Below are 20822 nucleotides of genomic sequence, written 5' to 3'. Positions count from 1 at the left end.
TCACTTTTAGTCTTTCTTGACTTAAGCATCCTATGCAAAGAGATCAGAAAAGTTCTTAATATTTAGGAAAAGTACTAAGAAAAGTTCTCAATATTTAGTAAAAGTACTAGTATTCCTTTTTAAAGCTATTTATGTGTGTGCATAAATACACATGCATGTGTGTCAGGTTTGTGCCTGGGGCCCTCAGAACACAGGAGAGAGTCGGGTCCTCTGAAACAGGTGGTTGTGAGCCTCCGTGCGGGTGCATGGACCCAGATCTGCTTCAAGAGCAGCGAGTTCCTTTAACCGCTGCATAATCTCTCCAGACCCAGTATTCCTTTTCTAAAACTTTCCTTTGGAAGTTAAGGGGTGGGGGGCAGACTCTATGTGTGGTCAGAAAGACAGTAGCTAATTATTTCAAAGAAAACTGTGGAAGTCTGCTTAGGAAGGAAAGCTCAGAGTACTACCAGTGTCAGCTCTGTAGCTGAGAAAACAAGAGGCAAGACCAAGCTGCCCTTGGGAGCGGAAGCCGGGAACTGGAGCTGTAAGCTCAGACAGCCGGGAAGGCTCGGGGGCGTGTCTGCAGCAGCAATGCTAGTGAGCACCAAAAGTGCAGATTATATTTAAATTTGACATCAGTAAATAAGGTTCCCAGAAATAGGACTGGCATAATGCCCACTTTGAACAAAGAATGTGTGTATATAAATGTGCATAAAACCCGTTTCTCGGGGTTGGGGATTTAGCTCACTGGTAGAGCACTTGCCTAGAAAGCGCAAGGCCCTGGGTTCGGTCCCCAGCTCCGAAAAAAAGAAAAAAGAAAAAGAAAAAAAAAACTGTTTCCCTTAGAGCCTTATTGTTTTTAGTGTAAAACAATTTCCGATCCAGCAATGAATGTCTTTTTAAAAAGAATTCTTGCCCTCTCCAGACCAAGTTGATGATAATGGGGGACAGAAAGATGGCTCAGTGGTTAAGGGCACTTGTTGCTTTTGCAAAAGACTTGTGTTCAGTTTCCCAACACCCATGTGGTGGCTCACAACTGTAACTCCAATTCCAGAGGCCTGACACTCTCTTTTGGCCTTCATAGGCACTACTTGCACATGGTACACAGACATGTACAGGTCACACACACACACACAGTAAAATCTTTTTTAAAATGATGATACTAATAGAGAGGAAGATTAATTAATGTGTGTGATGATAGAAAATTTAGAATAAACCTAAAACTATCCTCTAAGTTTATTAGTAATAGATTTACTCAGAAACTCTATCCTTGGATCATTTCACTGTCAGAGATTACTAACAAACAAGCTAAAATGAACTTGACATCATAGAGGAGACAAGCACTCCCCGCAGTGTCGGTACCTATGATGTTTAGGCAAATGAGAACGTTTAGCTTATTATGGTGGCACGTGTCTGTACTCCTAGCACCCAAGAGGCAGAAGAAAGATTGTGAGTTTACGGTAAATCCAGACTACATATGTAATTAAACCAGTTAATAATTAAACCAGTTAATAATTAAACCATAGACCACAGGCCAAATCTAGTCATCTGACTGGTGTGAGCAAATATGTATAGAATTCATATGCTTTTTACCATGAGTGTTCAGAATGCCATGGGAAGGAGTCAGTTCATTTATACAAAGGAGATGAAATATAGCACCTACCTTAGCAAACTGGCTGGTAGTGATGAGCATAAATATGAAACCATCAAAACTCTGTATAGTCCAGACATGGTGCCTTTTTAATCCTAGGCACCCAGGGCTACAAAGACAAAATAACAACAACCCGGCCCATAACATTTTAATAAACACTAATTAACCTTGGTAAGGTGCTGCTACACTGTCAGATCGAGGACTGACTAAATTTGACTTGCGGACAATTCTTTACATCCTTATATAGAGTATAAACTCCTTCTAAAACAAAGTAGAAAAGTTGGGAAAATGCTGAATAAAAAAATGTACAAAGCTCATAAGGAAGAAAAGGTATATTTATATTGGAGAGTGTAATAAAAGCTGAATATCATAAATAACTTACAGTGTGGTAAAACTGAACTGTTCAGCTCCTTCGTTAGTGATGTGTTGTGGACTGGTGCACGGTGTTGGGAGACAGCATGTAGGAGGCAAGCACTGTCTCACCCCATGCGCATCTCCCGCCCAGTGCCAAGGTCTCCCCTGGAGCTCCTCGTCAGTGTCGCAGAAGTCAGCTGTCCCCAAAACAACCCAAAGGCCTAGTGCAATCCTCATAAACACATCTCACTCTTAAGTAAAATATATACTTGAGTTTTAAATTTGTCAAAGAAGATGTTTAACATGACCTGAGAAGAGTTTGGAAAAAACTGATACTCTTATTATTGTCAAACGTAAGACAGCCTCAAGTTCAAATTATTGAAACAAAAAGGATCTAGCTTTGAGATCCATTTAAGTTTTCCCTAAGCCTTGCTTTCTCTCCTCCCCTGCACCCCCTGAAACACATAGTACTGTTTTGTTTCTTAAAATTTGGGGTCTTACTCTATAGTCCAGACTGGCCTTAAGTTTGAGACTTTTTTCCCTCATTATCTTCTCAAGTTCTGGGACTATGTTCTGTCTGGAAGCAGTGTCGTCTCTCCTCTCTGCCTATAGGTATAAGTGTGCTTGCGGAGTGTCTGGACTGTCCCGAGCTGAAGTCTACAGCCGACGACTTCATCCATCAGCACTTCACTGAAGTTTACAAAACTGACGAATTTCTACAGCTTGACGTCAAGCGAGTGACACATCTTCTCAGCCAGGACACCCTGACTGTGAGAGCAGAGGATCAGGTAACTGAATTGTCTTCTTAGATATTTCTTAGTAAATTTCTTATCAGTTCCTTATGCCTGATGTTTTATATATGACAACAAAAAGTCTTGAAATCGGAGAGAATGTGTTCCTTATAATAAATATATCATCACAAAGCCTTCTCATTGGAGGAGTCAAAACTATTTGAAAGATAGATTGCACAGTAGACATAAAACTTACCGAATGCCACGTTAGCTTCCCCCAAAAGATTTCTTGAACTTATGTTAGCTTACATGTTAATAGGAACTTAGACGATGTGACCAAGATGAGGATGGGAGGGTGGGTAGGTGTAGCTAGGTCATAAGAGACTTGAAATGTAAACAATCTGTTCTGTGTAGCCTCCAGGTAGCCCTCCTTACACCTTGATTTTAATTTTAGCCCAGCGATCTCTTGGTTTACATTCTCTTCTCTAGGACCATCAGTTTAAGTGTTAGCTGTGTAAATTGGTTTAATATGTAGACTCACTCAATCCTTATATTTTAGCCCCACATCCTTGTCTATTTTAGGTCACTAAGTCTTTGCTGATTGTTACAGCTGCAATAGGAAATGAGTATACTGAGATAAGATCACAGGTTTTGAGTTCCTGTTTTCCTTTAACCCGTGCTGTTCATAGCATAGATTTTTCCAGTTGGAAAACTTGATCAGATAATAAGAAAAAGCAGCTGAGTTCTGTACGTCTGGTACAGCAAGTGTGCCTAAAGTTCAGTTACGTAGGAGGCTGCTGAAAAAGAGTTACTTGAGCCCAAGATGTTGAGACCAGTTTCAATGCATTGTGACTCCGTCAAAAGAAACAAAACAAAGATAGAAACTTAAGTTCTCTCTTCAATTAACTATCTGGCTTGTATGCAGGTGAAGCAAAAGTGCCTTTATACTGGAAGACCTAACTGACATGGTCTGCCGGTGATCAGTGAGGGCATAGTGAGCGCATGCTCCCTTGATGGAACGTCAGTGAGGTCATAGCGCATGCTCCCTTGATGGAACGTCAGTGAGGTCATAGCGCATGCTCCCTTGACGGAACGTCAGTGAGGTCATAGCGCATGCTCCCTTGATGGAACGTCAGTGAGGTCATAGCGCATACTTCCTTGATGGAACGTCAGTGAGGTCATAGCGCATGCTCCCTTGATGGAACGTCAGTGAGGTCATAGCGCATGCTTCCTTGACAGAACGTCAGTGAGGTCATAGCGCATACTTCCTTGACGGAACGTCAGTGAGGTCATAGCGCATGCTTCCTTGACGGAACGTCAGTGAGGTCATAGCGCATGCTCCCTTGATGGAACGTCAGTGAGGTCATAGTGAGTACCTGTTCACTATTGTGGTTGAGGTTTGTCAACTTGACACAAACCTAGACATATTTGGAAAGAGGGAATCTTATTTGAGAAAATGTCTCTATAGGTCGGGCCAGTAGGCAGTTTTCTTGTTTAATGATTGATATGGGATTGTCCATCCCATTGTGAGCAGTGCAACTTCTAGGCAGGTGGTCCTGGTATGTATGAGAAAACAAACTAAGCAAGCCAGCAAGCAGAGTACTTCATGGTCTCTGCTTCAGTTCCTGCTTCCTGGTTCCTGCCATGAATTCCTACCCCGACTTCCCTCGTTGATAGAGTGTGACCTGAGAGAACGAGTTAAAATAAATCCTTTTCTCAAGTTACTTTTTGTCTTGTGTTTTATCACAGCACAAGAAACCCTAAGCCGATCACTGTGGTCACCCTCTCCAGAAATGTACTAGGTTAATGCACAAGACATCAAGCAAACTGAAACTGGACAGTTTACCTGACCAGAATTCAGAACTGTTAAGGTTGTCAGAAAGAAGGAAAGTCTGAGAAGATGCCACATTTTAAAATTCTGTAGATTACTTCTTAACTGAATATAATGTCTGCTTATGGGATAACAGGAAGGAAAATAATGCTAGGTAAACACTAAAGAAATATAAAAATACTATGGTATTCATGTAGGAGTATTAACTTATTGGTTAGGACAGATGCTTCACACCACAGTGACTGAGTACAGAGAATACTACATTTAAATCTGTTCTGCACTTGATCTTAGCCAAAAGACTGAAAACAATCTAAACCTGTTATAAAAAGCCTTTCTTTAAAATTCCATTTCCCATAATTGATTGACAAGCTCGAACATGTTGAGTGAGTAGTCTGAGTACGTGTGTATGAGTATAGTAGACATGTGTGTATGAAGTAAGTTGTCTGAGTACCTGTGTTTGAGTATAGTAGACATGTGTGTATGAAGTAAATTGTCTGAGTACTTGTGTATGAGTATAGTAGACATGTGTGTATGAAGTAAGTTGTTGACGCTGTTTTATGATTACTAAATTAATAAGCTCGAACATGTTTGGTACAGTTAAATGAATGCTGTAGCAGTTCTTATAAATAGCCTATATTTTATTAACTATAGAATTGTATATCTTACATTTTCTAAAGCAGGTAAGTTTGTTGGTTTAAGTGTAAGTGTAGAGGTACAAGGTAAAGATATATAACCTTCATGTCTGCTGAAATGGAAGCCATCATGGGAAGTCTGTGGTCCTGGTGCTGAGCTGAGGGTGTGTTGGGACCGTCCATAGTCAGTAAACTTCTCTGAGGGTCATGTGTCTGCTTCTGAAGAGGAAGCCATGGCTTGTTGTTTTAAAACCACCCCCACACACATTCAGGACTGGAGTGATGGCTGGCTCAGTGGTCAAAGCTCTTGCTGCTCTGCCAGGTACCTGAGTTCAGTTCCTGGCAGCCATAACAGATGGGCCACAACTGCCTGTAATCCCAGCTACAAGAAATATGATAACCTCTTCTGCCTCCGTAGGTACCCACCAACAAATACATGGAGATGCATACATACAGAGACATAAGTAAAAATAAGCCTTTTCTAAGAATTTAATTATTATTTTAATTACATGTATATGTGTGCAGATATGTGCTCTTGTGTACAAGTGCCCTTAGAAGTCAGACACGTTGGACCCTCTCGAGCATTGTGACTTGCCTGACATGGGCACGAGGAACCAGACTCAAGCCCTCTGGAAGAGCAATACCTGCTCTTAACAGCTGAAGCCTCTCTCCAACCCATAAGCCTTTTTAAATCACAATTTAAGACTCTTCCCATCCCTGTAGTTAGTAGTAAGTTCTAGCAAACTCAAACCCGTGTATGGAGTGTGTAGGCTGTACTAGGGCATGGAGGGTGTGGATCTGTGGACAAGATGCTGAGAATAAGGAACTGCCGCTTTCCAGTGTGAACAATGAAAGTAGATGTTTGGAGTGGTGCCCCCTCAGACCTTTGCTGTTTTCTTTGTCCCCTTTAGGTCTACGACGCTGCAGTGAGGTGGTTGAAATATGACGAGCCCAATCGTCAGCCGTTTATGGTTGATATCCTTGCTAAAGTCAGGTTTCCTCTTATATCGAAGAATTTCCTAAGTAAAACAGTACAAGCTGAACCTCTTATTCAAGATAATCCTGAATGCCTTAAAATGGTGATCAGTAAGTTCCCATCGTACCCAGTTCCACATGGGTCTCAGGGCCATTTTCCGACAGACAGAAGAGTGTGGAGGGGAGGGTCAGGCTCCTTAGTCTAGGGGTCCATAGCCCTATGTTCGGTTGTTTAATCTCAGCAAATCATGAATAAAAAGTGGTAAAGAATAGTCAGGCGGCTTTTATATGTTGAATTGTTTTGTTTTATGTTTCAGCAAACAACATCTAGGCACTTAGCCTACTTTTTTGTAAAGTTGCTGGACTTAATCTTATTAATAGGATAGCTTTGCAGTTTTGTTTATATGTTTTCATCACTTACCGCTTTTCCTCTGCTGCTTTTATGAGATTTTTTAAAAACTCATCTCAGGTTGTGTTGAGAAGAGTATATGAGGTAGAGAATAGAGTTTTCCCTGTGTTACCGAACACGGTAGGTAGTGCATTTTCCCCACACTGCAGTTCTTGAGTATGTGAGCCTTGGCCACAGTAAGGAAGATCCACAGTGTTGGGAATCCTTGTTATATTCCATCTAAGATTGTCCTTCTCCAAGTGTTACGCACATCAGGGTTAACTTAGGATGTCGTTATGTACATGCTAATTTGTTGTTTTAGGTTGTGGGAGACAGCATTTCTAACAAAGTTCCAGGTTCTGAAGATGCTCTTATTTGTACTGTATTCAAATGGGAAGATGGGTCCCTTTAACCCAGCAAATACCCAGTGCTTCCGCTAGACATTGCAATTGGTCTGCGATAGGAACCAGGTGTAAACAGAGATTTCTTGTGTGACTCTAACGTGTACCTAAAACAGAGAGCTGATGATAGTGGCATGCTTGTAATCTCAGTAGCAAGGAACTGAACGGAGAAGCTGCCTAGTTAAATGACAGCTTCCTCGGTTACATAGTGAATCTTATTTCATGAAAAAATGAAAATCACTGGGTTTAAGAGATCTAGATTTCAGTAATTATTATTTTGACAACTACTTTAAGGAACCAGAGAATTCACTGGTGTGTAGTAGGTGGTGGCACAGTAATTTTGATTGCTGAGGATCATAAGTTTATTAAGATCCTTAGACATTTATCCTGCCCCTTTCCCCTTTCTTCCTAAAACACTAAAGAGATAAAAAGAAAATGATTTTTAAGTTACAGGGCAGGGGGAAAGGAGGGAACTGCATTCCTGTTCTCGAAGAGTTACTATGTATTTCTGTACAGGTGGAATGAGGTACCATCTGCTGTCTCCTGAGGATCGGGAAGAACTTGCAGGGGGCACAAGGCCTAGAAGAAAGAAACATGATTACCGCATAGCTCTGTTCGGAGGCTCCCAGCCACAATCCTGTAGATATTTTAACCCAAAGGTAACTAAGTTGACACCAGTTTTTATTCTGAAGGAACTAAGTACATGTAGACACTAACATCTCCCACCTAGTAAGTAGTAATTGCTTGCCTAGGTCTCGTTGTTTTATAGATTTCAAATGTCCCTAGAACTGCTCTGGAGTGCTTTAAAAGGAACCACTGCAGAAAGAAACAAAGCTCAATCTTTATTGGCAAGTTCGCACACTCATACAGATGTCCTCGCTTTCATGAGATGATTGTCTTGAGGGAAAATCCACTTCTTAGGCTAGATATGTTTTCTTTCCTGAATAATTATAATACATGTCATTCTAGAACATTTAAAAAAATGTAGTTACAAAGAAACAAAGAGACCTTTACCCAACAATCTAGAAACAAGGAACTCTTTTAGTCTGCTCTCCAGTACATTGATGGCATTTGGAGGAGCACAGTGTAAGTTACAGGTCTAGGGACACAATTTTTAAACTATGTAGATGTTTAGTTACAGCTTTGAGAGGACCCACTAGTGTCTTAGTCCTGTTTAGGGGTATGATGTGGGGAAATGTCATATTTTTCCGACATTACATACGTTGCTGGGGCAGAGAATATACCAAAGTCTTAAAAGATAACACCCAGACCTTGAAAGATGATAGCCATAACTTGGGCTGAGTCCATGCATGACATAATATCTTTACTAAGCCCTTTTTCATTGATTAAATTTTATCAATTTAAGCTTTTAAATTGATGATTAGTACTATTGAAACTAGGATACTTGTCAGATTTTTTTTTCTATGTGAAATACATTCTTTAAGATACCCATCAAATAATTTCATGTTCATATACAGGATATTTATAAATATGTTCTTTGAGACACCCATGGAATAAGGTCGTGTTGATATACAGGGTACTTATACAAGTATGGAGATGTCAAGACTGACACAGACAGTTCATATCTGTACTAAGCACCAATGTGAGAGCCAAGCATTGTCTCTTTGTGAGTGGATGTGTCCCAATATTATTGGGTGTCCAAGTGGTTCTCTCAAATTATGGTAACAAATCAGGATTTAGAATTGGTCAGTGCTGCTGATAGGTCAGCACCATTCAGCCACAGTGGCCCTAGGGACTATCGTATGCCTACTGGCTTAGGCAGCCTCTCAGTAGTACTCATACTCATTGGGCATGCATCAGGTTGACTGAGTGGGAAGACATAGATGCTGTTTTGTACACAAGAGATATTTGTAGTGAATATTCTGATATTTAATGTGGTGCACACATTTGCATGTCTTTTGAGCACTACCTGTCTGTCACCAGTTTTGCATTCTTTGTTGTTTTTTTTTGGGGGGGGGGTCCGTCCATCATAGTAAACCATTAACTGCCCCAAAATTGATTTAAAACAAACAAAAAGCAAAAATGAAAAAGACAGAAAACAAAACAAAGAAACAAAAACCCCTTGATTTTTGACACACACCCCCAGTACAAATAGTCAAAATCACTAAAGTTTTGTTGTGAACACTTAACACCCCAGGCCTCCATAAAAATGCTGGCCATGATAGTACACGTCTATAATCCTGCTCTTGTGGAGGCTGAGGCAGGAGGATGGCCAGTCTAAGTGATGTTCTTCAGACTGTGAGTAACCCTGTCTCAAAGCAGGTGGATGGTGTTCTTAAAAATGACACCCAAGGTTGTCCACCGCCCTCCACAGTCATAACACACTGATAGCACATGAACTCACCTACACAAGTGTATCGTAATACACACATGTGTACACACACATACACACTCAGTTTTGGTTTTGGTTTTGGCGTCAGGGTTTCTGCGTGTAGTGTTGGCTCTCCTGGAACTCACTGTCTAGACTACGCTGGCTGCGAACTCACAGAGATCCTTCTGCCTCGGCCTCCAGTGGATTGGAATCAAAGGTGTGAGTCACTACCACCCAGTCCCATTCTTTTTAAAAGACAATGAACACTAAAACTATTTACAATTCTGCCAAGTAAGAATACTTGGACAATTTCTAGAAGGGCTGTCTATATACTGCCTTATCTGTTCACTATTGGCAAAGTCTCTCAAGTCTGTTAGCTGATAGGGAACCCCTCCATGTTTGGTCCTAGTTGATGGGAAGAGCATTCCATCAAAGGGCTGCTGAGTAAGGTTTGGGTTTAGCCCGTTTGGATAGCTTGTGTGTTTGAAACCCCCATAAGCACAGTCTGGTGTTTATATACAACAGAGTCGTTTGGTGCCACCTTAGTTCTGTGGTTAGATCAGGCAGCTATTGGGTATGGGTTAATGATAAGGTTAGTAACCTGGTGTCAAACAAACGGTAGAACGAGAAGATTCATACCTGCTTAAAGATGAATCTAGCTGTGCACTGTGGTCGTATTTGGGTGTCCTGAAGCCATTTGAAGGAAACATCTGCTGGGCCATACTACCATAACTTGTCCCAGTTATTGGAGGGGTGTCGTGTTCTGGAGTTTAAAAGAAACATCTAGACCTATCCTGTCTCTAATATATAGGAGGAGCTGGGGCATCAATTTGTCCTGCATACACCAGCTAGACCAGGGGCTTAGCAGACTTCTATAAAGAGACCAGAGAGAATTAGTTTCATCCTTGTAGATTGCTGACTTTGTTGCCACAGCTCCTGAGCTGTGTTGCTATAGAAGGTAAACAGCCATAAACAGTGCATAAGCAAACGGGGGCAGCTCTGTTCCCTGCAGCTGGACAGTTACACAGGGTAGGGCAGAATGGCGAGCTCAGTTTCCCATCTGGACTTCTGCATGGTCATGATTCAGAAGAAGGGAATCAATAAAGCCTGCCAGAGGAAAGGAGCTTTGCTGTTAAAATTTTGTAGTCTGTGGCAAGAAAGGCTGACTAGGACCAAGGAAGACAGTATATCATGCTTATACATGCATGATGCTTCAGTGTGTACACATGTGTGGGTGGCATATGAAAATTTACACATGCTGTTCACATCCTTCTTAGTTTTCTCAGCACCTAAGCACATAACTTTGCAATGAAATACCCATTAAATACACTGAATCACTTTCCTGGGTCCATAGTCACCTCCCTACGTGTAACTTAGTGCCTTTGTCTGTTGTATTGACTACATGGAAGCTACATGTTCCTCCAACCTTCAGAGGATTGTAAATGACTCTCCTTCCCTGCATGGCCTAAGTCAGAATGGATTCCTTTGCTAAGGTAGGCCCAGCATTCATACTTATAAGCTAACAAGCCCAAAACACCTTTCTCCAACTGTATTATCTCCATTCATCAAGAGTGAACATCAGAGCACTTTCTCAGTATAGTACTTGGGGTGGCACAAGTAGGGATGAGATCAACTTTCCAGAGATGCTGAACCACATGCATATTTAAAAAAGACAAAGATCATCTCTCCCTCTTTTTCATTTATATACACAAGCATAGCCAAGGACACTGAAATGAGCCTTTTTAAATTTAGGCTGAATTGTAAGACACAAAATGGTAGCTGAGATGAGTATTTTTGTGCTCGTAGAAATGCTTACAAAAGACACATAAATTACCTTCTGAAAAATGGAAACCATTACAGGAGTACATGTAGCTAATAGTTATTAAACATAGTGTCTGACATGTACAGTAACAATTGAGTTTAAAATGAACTCTCCTGGAATATGTTAAGGAGGAGGAGCTGGGTGTGGTGTGTGCCTGCAGATCCGTTGCTCAGGAGGTTGGGGCGGAGAATCACCTGAGAGTTGGAGTATGACTACAACACTGCAAGATCTTGATTCAAAACAACAACAAAAAAATCAGAACAAGGGGTTGGGGATTTAGCTCAGCGGTAGAGCGCTTGCCTAGCAAGCGCAAGGCCCTGGGTTCGGTCCCCAGCTCCGGAAAAAAAAAAAGGAAAAAAATCAGAACTTTCCTGAGAAACAGCATAAATTATAGGTCTGTGGGATTAAATTATAGGTCATCAACCTTGGCAGGCATCTTTATCTCTGAATTATCTTGCTACCTCTAAAGTTATTTTCATCCTTAAATTTGGAATGTAGGAAGACACCATAAAACATGTTAAGATTTATTTTTAATTAGGAGTATGAGCATTTGTCTGAGTGGGAGTAAGGGTTGATATGAGTCTAGTTGCCCTTGGTGGTCAAAAGAGGATATCAAACATCATGTTAGGGTTGCCCCACTCCTGGTACCAAATTATTTGTTCAGGGTTCTCTAAAGCAGTGGTCTCAACCTTCCTAAGGCTGCAACCCTTTATACACAGTTTCTCATGTGGTGACCCCCAACCATGAAAATATTTTCATTGCTACGTCATAACTCTAATTTGCTGTAATGAATTACAATGTAAATATCTGTGTTTTCTGATGGTCTTAGGGAATCCCTGTGAAAGGGCCATTTGACAGACATCCCTCAAAAGGGATATTGACCCACAGGTTGAGAACTACTGCTGTAGAGGCACAGACCTGATAGAATTTGCGAGAGAGTGGAGAAGTGTGGGGGGGAGAGGTGAGAAAGAACATGCGTGTCTGCGTACATGTGTTTGTGCGTGCATGTAAAGGGGATATATTAGAATGGCTTACAAGCTGCACTCCAGCTATCCCAACAGTGGCTGTTTAACAATGGAAGGTCCGAGAATCCAGGAGTTGTTCAGTCCATGAGGCTGGATGTCTCAGCTGGTCTTCAACTATGTAGCAGAATCCTGAAAAAGTGGGTTCTGCAGCCAGTGAAGGAATGGACCAGCTAGCAAGAGCAAGCAGGCAAGGAGACCGAGTGTCCTTTTTATAGGCCGCCACAGAAGATGTGACCAGATAGACCTTCTAACCTCATAAGATCTGGATTTACAGTGGCTTTTCCCACTTCAAATTGTTTAAGAAAAAATTGCTCACAGCTGTGTCCAGCCACTTGGGTTTATAATTCCAAATGGAGTCAGGTAGATAACTGAGAGTAGCCACCGCAGATACCCTAGAGCTGAGTTACAAGCAGCTGTGAGCCCCCAGCATTGTTGCTGCTGCCTTGAGAAGTATGTGCTCTAACCACTGAGTCAGTTCCCAGCCCTGAGTGGTTATTTTTAATTCGAAGAATAGCAGGTGTTGGAGGTCACTTAAAAGAACAAGTGACCAATCTTTCCAGCTTGAATTTAGTTGAAGCTCATAGGAGAGTTAGTGATACCTTAAAGTTACAGAGCGTTTCCCACATAGCTTTCAGCAAGTTATGTGAAGAGTGCTGAGGCCTATGGCTGAGTTAATGTCGTTTATTAAAGTTGTATTTCTCTGCTCTGTGGGGACTTGTACAATAGATGAGAATCGTGTAGATTACCTTTAAAGAATACTCCCCGTAGAAAATATGTTAATTACTCTTATTCTATAGTATGTAGTTTTTCTCAAATGAGTAAGTGGAAGTATTTATTCCTAAAGCTTCAAAATAAAGCTTGTAGCTGGTCTTGCGAACCAGTAGGTATGCCACCAAGTAATCCAAGGGGACCAAGATTTAAGGCTAAAGTCCTGAGTAATTAATGTTCTGTTCTTTTTTTTTTTTAATGTATCATTAAAGAGTTTAAAGTTCCTGCAAATGCTTTCCTAGGAGTTCAGAACAGAATAGAAATTCTTAGGCTATATTCTAATCTAATGAACATCTGGCACAACAGATGCTTACAAGATATAAATACCAATTTGATATTTTTATAGGACCTCAACAGTGGCATTCACAGAGTGCCTTACTCAGTGAGCCTGGGACTCACTGACCACTTCAGCGACTTTGGAAAGTAGTTGGACACAGTGTCAGTATGCTATACCTCAGGGATTTCCGTGCACATGCATGGTGGGCATTACATAGAAAATGATAAGCCAGACTTAGACAGTATCGTGTGTTTTCTCATATGTGGACTCTTCATTTTTTAATGACATGGAACTGGAAGAGAAAAGGAGGTGGGAAAAGAAAATAAGAGTAATGGGGACACAGATATAATGGAGAACCTTGTAGCCGAGTGAGAAATGGACACAGTGAAACCTATTGTTCCCAGCATGTGATATATGCTGAAAGGCAAAGCAAAGCGCCTGCAAAGCTCTCACCAGATAAGAAGCACTGATGTTGCCTAGAGACGGGTCAGTTACCTGGGCCAGGAACAGGGCTGGCAAAGGGACACATAGGCACATCAGGTGTTCAGGTCTGGTCTGGTCGGCAGTTCCCCGTTAAGTGAAAGCAGATATCACCAGTACACACTGGAACATGTCACCATCTTCAGTAAGACGTTACAATGAATTTTCATTACAATGAAATGCAGAATTCAGAGTCAAAATGATATAGAATTTTATCAGGATACAACCTTCAATCTCTTTTCACATAACATAACACTATGTAGTTTCGCTGTAAATAGAGACTTTTGGTGCACGCTTTCCTTCCCCTTGGTCTGCTGAAGTGGTGATGGTTATTCACCAACCTAAGTAACGTGTTAGCTCCTCTCATTCTTGTTCTTCCTGCTTCTTATTTGATATTGGTTCAGTCATTGTTTTGAAATCATGGAACTTTGAGTGTAAGTTAAATTTCCATTCAACAATTATTGTTCATGTCTTGTCTACTAATTTGTGGGTAAATTTGTTTTATACATGATTAAATGGTTTCGAGCTGATTGCTCTTGTTATAATTGAACTGGAAATACTAAGCTAAAAGGAAAAGCACATACAAAACAAGCAAAGGGATCCTTTGATGGGCAGTGGTGCGCATGCCTTTATCCCAGCACTCGGGAGGCGGAGGCAGGTGGGTCTCCCAAGTTCAAGGGCTGCCGGGTCTACCGAGCGAGTTCTAGGACAGTCAGGGCCACACAGAGAAACCCTGCTTGGAAAGAAAGAAAGAAAATGGATGGATGGACGGATGGACGGGAAAGGAAAGAAAAAGAATATGGGGGCAGACTTTAAGGACCTGGTTGGCACTGGTAATCATTGCAGAAAACAGCTCCTTAAAGCGGATAGTATTGATTAGAGTGCACTCACATGCACATAACCACACACAGATACAAACACATAATTAAAATAATAAAAATTAATACTTTTAAAATAGCAATGATTTTATTTATTTGAGTTATTACCTTTGAGCTTTAATGACAGAGAAGACAGGGTAGTAGTAATCTGTCCAGATATGTTCATTTCAAAGCCTTGGGACATGCAGTCATGTTATTTCATGTTAGCTAACCAACATTCTGAAGAAGTCACTCAGTCTACACTGGGTGACAGTCTTGAATTAAACATTCCATGTGTGCAGTCCAGTGAATAAATAGCCTTTCTCTGTCTTGTCTGTGCTTTGTTGTTTACGGCTTCTGCTTCTGAAAGCTTCCTGCTCTTCCTTTCAGGATTACAGTTGGACAGACATTCGCTGCCCCTTTGAAAAACGAAGAGATGCAGCTTGTGTGTTTTGGGACAACGTAGTGTACATTTTGGGAGGTTCTCAGCTTTTCCCCATAAAGCGAATGGATTGCTACAATGTTGTAAAGGATAGCTGGTATTCCAAACTGGGACCTCCAACACCTCGAGACAGCCTTGCTGCCTGTGCTGCAGAAGGCAAAATTTATACATCTGGAGGTTCAGAAGTAGGTAAGACCCTGTTGGAATATTTGTTTAACAGAAGTATTTTAATCCAGGCTTCTTGGCATTCATAGTTTTCAAAAATTTTGAAAATGTGTTCCAATACTTCATTAGTTTAAGCATATGTCTGTTAACATTTTAGGGCCTGTTTCCTTCTAACTTACCTTTGTCCTTCAAAGTATTAATTGACAAGAGTGCCAGCATTTGGGGTTGCAGTGCTGGCTCAGTGATTTAAACCAGGTAGTGCTGCTGTAGAGGACAGCAAACGGCCTTGCGACCACCTGGAACTCCAGCTCTGAAGGCCTTCAGTACCCCTGGCCTCTGGCCATCTGCATGTTCACCCTTACACAGTTCAAAGTAACAGGGAATTGTAACGCCATCTTTCTAGATAAGTTGCCTTTGGTGAGCTGCTGGTTGACAGTGTTTGAACTTTACTTGTAGATTAGTTGGTTTTGAGTAGGTAATGTTATTTCCCTTGAAGGTTTTAGAGTTTTATTTATTCACTGACCCACTAAGAACATGTTATTTTGAGGGTATTTAGTCAGGGTTTCCACTGCTGTGAAGAGATACCATAACCAAGGCAACTCTTAGGAAAACCTTTAATTGGGCTGGCTAACAGATTCAGAGGTTTAATCCATTGTCATTGTGGTGGGAAGCATGGCAGCGCCCAGGCAGACATGGTGCTGGAGAAGGAGCTGAGAGCTCTATATCCTTTTATTTTTTAAAAAAAAATATATATATATACTTCCTAAATTTTTAAAAAGATTTTTTATTTTCTATATGGACGTACACTCTTGTTCTCTTCAATCAGATCCCATTACAGATGGTTCTGAGCCACCATGTGGTTGCTGAGAATTGAACTCACAACCTCTGGAAGAACAACTTGCTTGCTTACTTACTTGCTTGGCTGGCTGGCTGGCTGGCTCGCTGGTCTGGAGATTGGCTGTCATGTAGCCGAGGCTATCTTCCCACTTACACTGTAGCTGTGGATGATCTTGAACTTCCATTCTCCCAAGTGCTGTACCTGCAAGCTTGTGCCACCATCATCACTGGTTTGCAGTGTGAGTCTCAAAGCTAGGATTTTGTGCCTAGTAGACACGTGCGCTACCAATTAAGGCATATCCCTAGTCCCTGCTTTAAATTTTGTTTTGATGGATCAATGTAGGGTGTGGGTTTAACTATAAATACCTGTCTAATAATTTTTTTTAGACTCAGTATTTCTCTTTTCCCAGGTACAGCCCAGGATTAATAAGAGTTTAAAGACTAGCATTTAATAATTTTTTTAATGCTTTCCTCTGTTCAAGTAATTTTTCAAATAATCTCTTTACTTACATAGCGAACTTTAAAAAAAAACAAACAAAAAACTAGGGAGACCAAGTAAACCTAAGGCATGTGATTTAAGTGTGTTTATTTTTCTTTGTAGCTTATATTAGCCCAGAGAATGTTTTACTTTGAAACAGCTTACTTGTAATTTTTTTTATTTTTTGTTTTTTTGTTCTGTTTTTACATCCTGAAATAAGGGCAAGATAAAACAAGGTTTTTCTAAATGTAACTTAAAAAGGCAATCTCTTACTATTTTTAAAAGTATTCGTGTCATATAATATATCATATAGTATATTTCAAATATACCTAAAGCCAACAGAAGCACCTGTTCTGTTGATAGCTTTATTTCTTTAACACTTAATTGAGTTTGATTTTTAATTAAAACAGGCTATTTGGGTTTGGGTTTTTTGTTTTGAGTTTGTTGGTATATTGTTTTGTTTTGTTTTTTCTTTAGGTTTGTCCTTTACTTTATTATGTGCATGGTGTTTTGCCTGTATGTTATGTGGGTGTACCGTATGCATGCCTAGTAAGTACCTGCAGAGGCCAGAAGTGTCAGGTCCCCCAGTACTAGGGTTCCAGATGGTTATCAGCTGCCATGTGGATGCTGGGAACTACAGCCAGGTCTTCTGCAACAGTAGACTGCACTCTTCTGTTAAGCCATCTATCCAGCCCCTTAAATAGTATATTTGTAATATCTGCTAAATATTATTTTCCACTAAATCTTCCAAATTGGAAACGTTTAAAAGTAGCAGCCAGGTGTGGTGATGCACACCTTTAGTCTCAGCACTTGAGAGGCAGGGGCAGGCGGAGCTCTGAGTCTGAAGTCAGCCTGGTCTACAGAGCGAGTTCAGGCCAGTCAGGGCTGTATAGGGAAACCCTTTCCCTTAACAAACCAACTTGCTGAGAGTTGTCACCGTGACTGATGTTTCTTTTACTTGTTGTTCTCCATGATCGTCACTTCTCCGTTTTAAATGAAGAATTAGGTGAAAGTGTTACATCACTTATTTTCTTTTTTTTTTTTAAAGATTTATTTTATTTATTATATATATATATAAGTACACTGTAGCTGTCTTCAGATACACCAGAAGAGGGCATCAGATCTCCTTACAGATGGTTGTGAGCCACCATATGGTTGCTGGGAATTGAACTCATGACCTCTGGAAGAGCAGTCGGGTGCTCTTAACCACTGAGCCATCTCTCCAGCCCACTTATTTTCTTTTAAAAGAAAATAAATTTAGAGGTTTAGTCCATTTTCATCATGGCAGGAAGCATGGAGGTGTGCAGGCAGACATGGTGCTGAGAGTGATACATCTTGATCCACAGGCAGGAGGAGACTGTCACATTGGGTGTAACTTTGACATATGAGACCTCAAGGCTGGCCCCATAGTGATACACTTCCTCCAGTAAGCCAACACCTAATAGTGCCACTTCTTGTACCCAAATATTCAAATACATGAATCTGTGGGGGCTGTTTCTATTTACCCTACCATATTTACTAGTTTACTAGTGTATCATTTGAGCCTGGAATGTCTAATTGCAAATTAGGGATTTGCATTGGAAATACAAGTCATTCAACTAATTTTCTCAGATGGAAATTTTATGTGTATTTGTGGTTCCCAGATTTTTAAGCCTTTCCTTTCTGCCCAATGATTTTTATATGTAAAAATCATATCCTGCTGCTTTATTTAAATGCAAATCAGTGAAATGAATGCATATTAATTTAGGAATACTTCGCCATGAGCTTGCCCGAAAAAGACAGTTGCAGACCTCGCAGCAGTATGACTAGGGTTCTAACCTGTTTCCCCATCATTCTCTGGTGTATTGAGAGCTCCATAGCCTGGTATTGTTTTAGGTGAGAATGATTCAGGCTCTGCCTTGTCCTCATATGTCACTGCTTGGGAACAGCTCTTTCAGGCAAAGGGACTTGTGGATAGAGTTATTGGTGTCTGATGCACCTATGCTCTGTGCTCTGAATCCCTGTGGCTGTTGCCCAGCGAGGTGTAACCTGGGTCTGAAGTGACACTTCTGGAAGGGAACTGCAGTCACCATGAGGTGCAGTTATGGCTAAGCTCAGAAACCTGTTTGTGCTGCTTCCATATGAGTGCAATGAAAGAGGAGCAAAGAAGCAACCAGGCAGAGGGAGCCATCCATCCTAGCTGCCTTCGGCCTCACACTGAGGAGCTGCCAGTAGAGCTATGTCGCAGCCCGCCATTGCTGAATGTTTATACACGGATTTAAAATGTAACAAAATGTGATGCTTCAGTGTTGCAAGGTTTGAAGCATAGTTGGTACATACTCCATTTTGTCACATAAAAAAATGCTTCAGTGTTGCAAGGTTTGTTGCAAGGTTGTGCAGTGTTTGCAAGGTTGGTACATACTCCATTTTGTCACATAAAAAAATGTTGAAGTCAACTTCCTGCAGTAAGTTCTGATTTGTAAGTGAAACCTGTGTAAAACTAGATAAAAAAACAGTATTTTAAATTAATGTTTTTCCATATTGCCTTACAAGAGAACTGAAATAGAAATTTTTATTATGAATTTGGAAGTCAAATAAAGAAACTTAAATGTTCTAGACAATCTTCAAAATCCATGGGATTTTATTAAATATTTAGGAAGACCCATATATCATGTTTTTAATCATTTGCCATTATATCAAAACAGGGGAGATAAGAAATTTTACTTTCCTTAAGGAAGACAGGAAACAGTTTACTACCAGGCTTCACTTCCTGTTCTGTAGCAGTAAGCTAACAAAAAGCAAGTTTAAGTCTTCCTCTAAGTCAGAATCAAACCAAAGAAGAAATTTCTGAGCCAGGCATGATGGCACATACCTTTAGTCCTAGCACTTTGGTGCAGAAGTAGGCTGATCTCTGAGTTCAAGCCAACCTGGTGTACAGAGTGAGTTTCAGGACAGCCAGGGCTACACAGAAACTGTGTCTCAAAAACAAAACAAGAAAACAAATAAAACAACTATAGCAAAAGAAAACCCAAGAAATGATTATGTAATTTTAGTAATTTCTAATAACTGTGCATAGTGACATACATCTTTAACCCCAGCATTGAGGCAGAGGCAGGCATATTTCTGTAAATTCAAGGCTGAATTCAGCCCTATATTTGAATGTTATGACACAAGAACTGAAAGTTGGCTCCTGCATAGTAGGGTTCAGGACAGCCAAGGCTACACAGTGGGACCCTATCTCAAAAAGAAAAATAATTAGATAAAAGTTCCTCAGTCCTTTCTATTTTTGTTAGAAATACTCTTTAATGGAATTATTTCTAAATTCTCACTGAGCTCCTACAGTTTGCCTAAGTTGCAAAATATAGTAAATATGTGTTTGCTCTTAAAATGCATAATTAGTGTACCAGAGAGAAGTACACCTTGATACTTTGATGTTGTATTCCAGTAAGGACCAAGATGACTTTAAGGCTCATCTGCATATTGTCTTGTTAATATAACAGTTGCAATTATAGAATACTAGGTATATAATAAATCTGCCCAAAAGATTCTTTTATAATGCCTTCCAAGATCCATACAAGATTACTAGCTTTAAAAAAAAAACTATTGTGATAAATAGAAAGGTGATCTTTACAAACCTCAGTTCTTCCCTCTTCGCATGTAGCTCTATGGTGATCTCAGTTCAAACCACTCCAAACCAAGCATGGTGAGTGGTAGGAAGGAGCCTTTCTTTTCCAGGGTCCCACTCTATGCCCCAGACTGGCCTCTCACTTTGGGTCCTTTTCTTTCCCAGGAAACTCAGCCCTGTATTTGTTTGAGTGCTATGATACCAGAACTGAGAGCTGGCACACGAAGCCCAGCATGCTGACTCAGCGCTGCAGCCATGGGATGGTGGAGGCCAATGGCCTCATCTATGTGTGTGGCGGAAGCTTGGGAAACAATGTTTCTGGGAGAGTGTTGAGTTCCTGTGAGGTGTATGATCCTGCCACAGAAACGTATGTATCTATTTAAAATGATTCTCTCAGCGCTATTATATTCCATAAGCTCACTGGATGAAGATGCAAAAAGGTAGAATGAGCCCAACAGAAACTTAATTCTCGTTTTCAGAATATCCATACACTTGACTAATCTGAATCTTAGGAAATAACTTGGCTTTGTCACGCATGGGAGCCCCTCTTCCTGGTCCTGCTTGTGCAGCAAACATGAATGAGATACGCCCGATTGGTCCATCCGATTCATAAAATGTTGTTTGAGAGACCAAGAAATATAGGAGAGAAGGGGAGAAAACTTAGAATTAAATCCTTAAGTAGCAATATTACAAACTGGTTCTTGTCATGGCATTCCCCTCTCCCAATAAATCCTATGCTCAAATATAAGCATTAGCATTTTAATTGGGAAACTGTGGTCTCCTCCTCTTCCTC

General features: G+C 40.6%; 1 protein-coding gene and 1 long non-coding RNA gene across 2 annotated transcripts in view; one reads left to right on the top strand and one right to left on the bottom strand.

Annotated features, from left to right (window-relative positions):
• The window catches only part of Klhl7 (kelch-like family member 7), a 55999-nt gene that overhangs the window by 31156 nt on the left and 4021 nt on the right, over positions 1-20822 (top strand). The window contains exons 5-9 of the mRNA NM_001012187.1: positions 2597-2772; positions 6090-6264; positions 7459-7601; positions 14894-15134; positions 20195-20396. Of these exons, the coding sequence (NP_001012187.1) occupies positions 2597-2772; positions 6090-6264; positions 7459-7601; positions 14894-15134; positions 20195-20396 (937 nt within the window). The remainder of the gene's footprint in view (positions 1-2596; positions 2773-6089; positions 6265-7458; positions 7602-14893; positions 15135-20194; positions 20397-20822) is intronic.
• Positions 14986-19645, bottom strand: LOC147994680 (uncharacterized). The gene is made up of 2 exons (XR_015686295.1): positions 17657-19645; positions 14986-17448 (listed from the first exon to the last, which is right to left on the bottom strand). It is a non-coding gene; the product is annotated as an uncharacterized LOC147994680 (long non-coding RNA).

Source organism: Rattus norvegicus, chromosome 4 (assembly GCF_021556685.1).
Source record: "Rattus norvegicus strain SHRSP/BbbUtx chromosome 4, alternate assembly SHRSP_T2T, whole genome shotgun sequence".
NCBI classification, from domain to species: Eukaryota; Metazoa; Chordata; class Mammalia; order Rodentia; family Muridae; genus Rattus; species Rattus norvegicus.
This window is presented reverse-complemented; position numbering and strand designations above follow the sequence as displayed.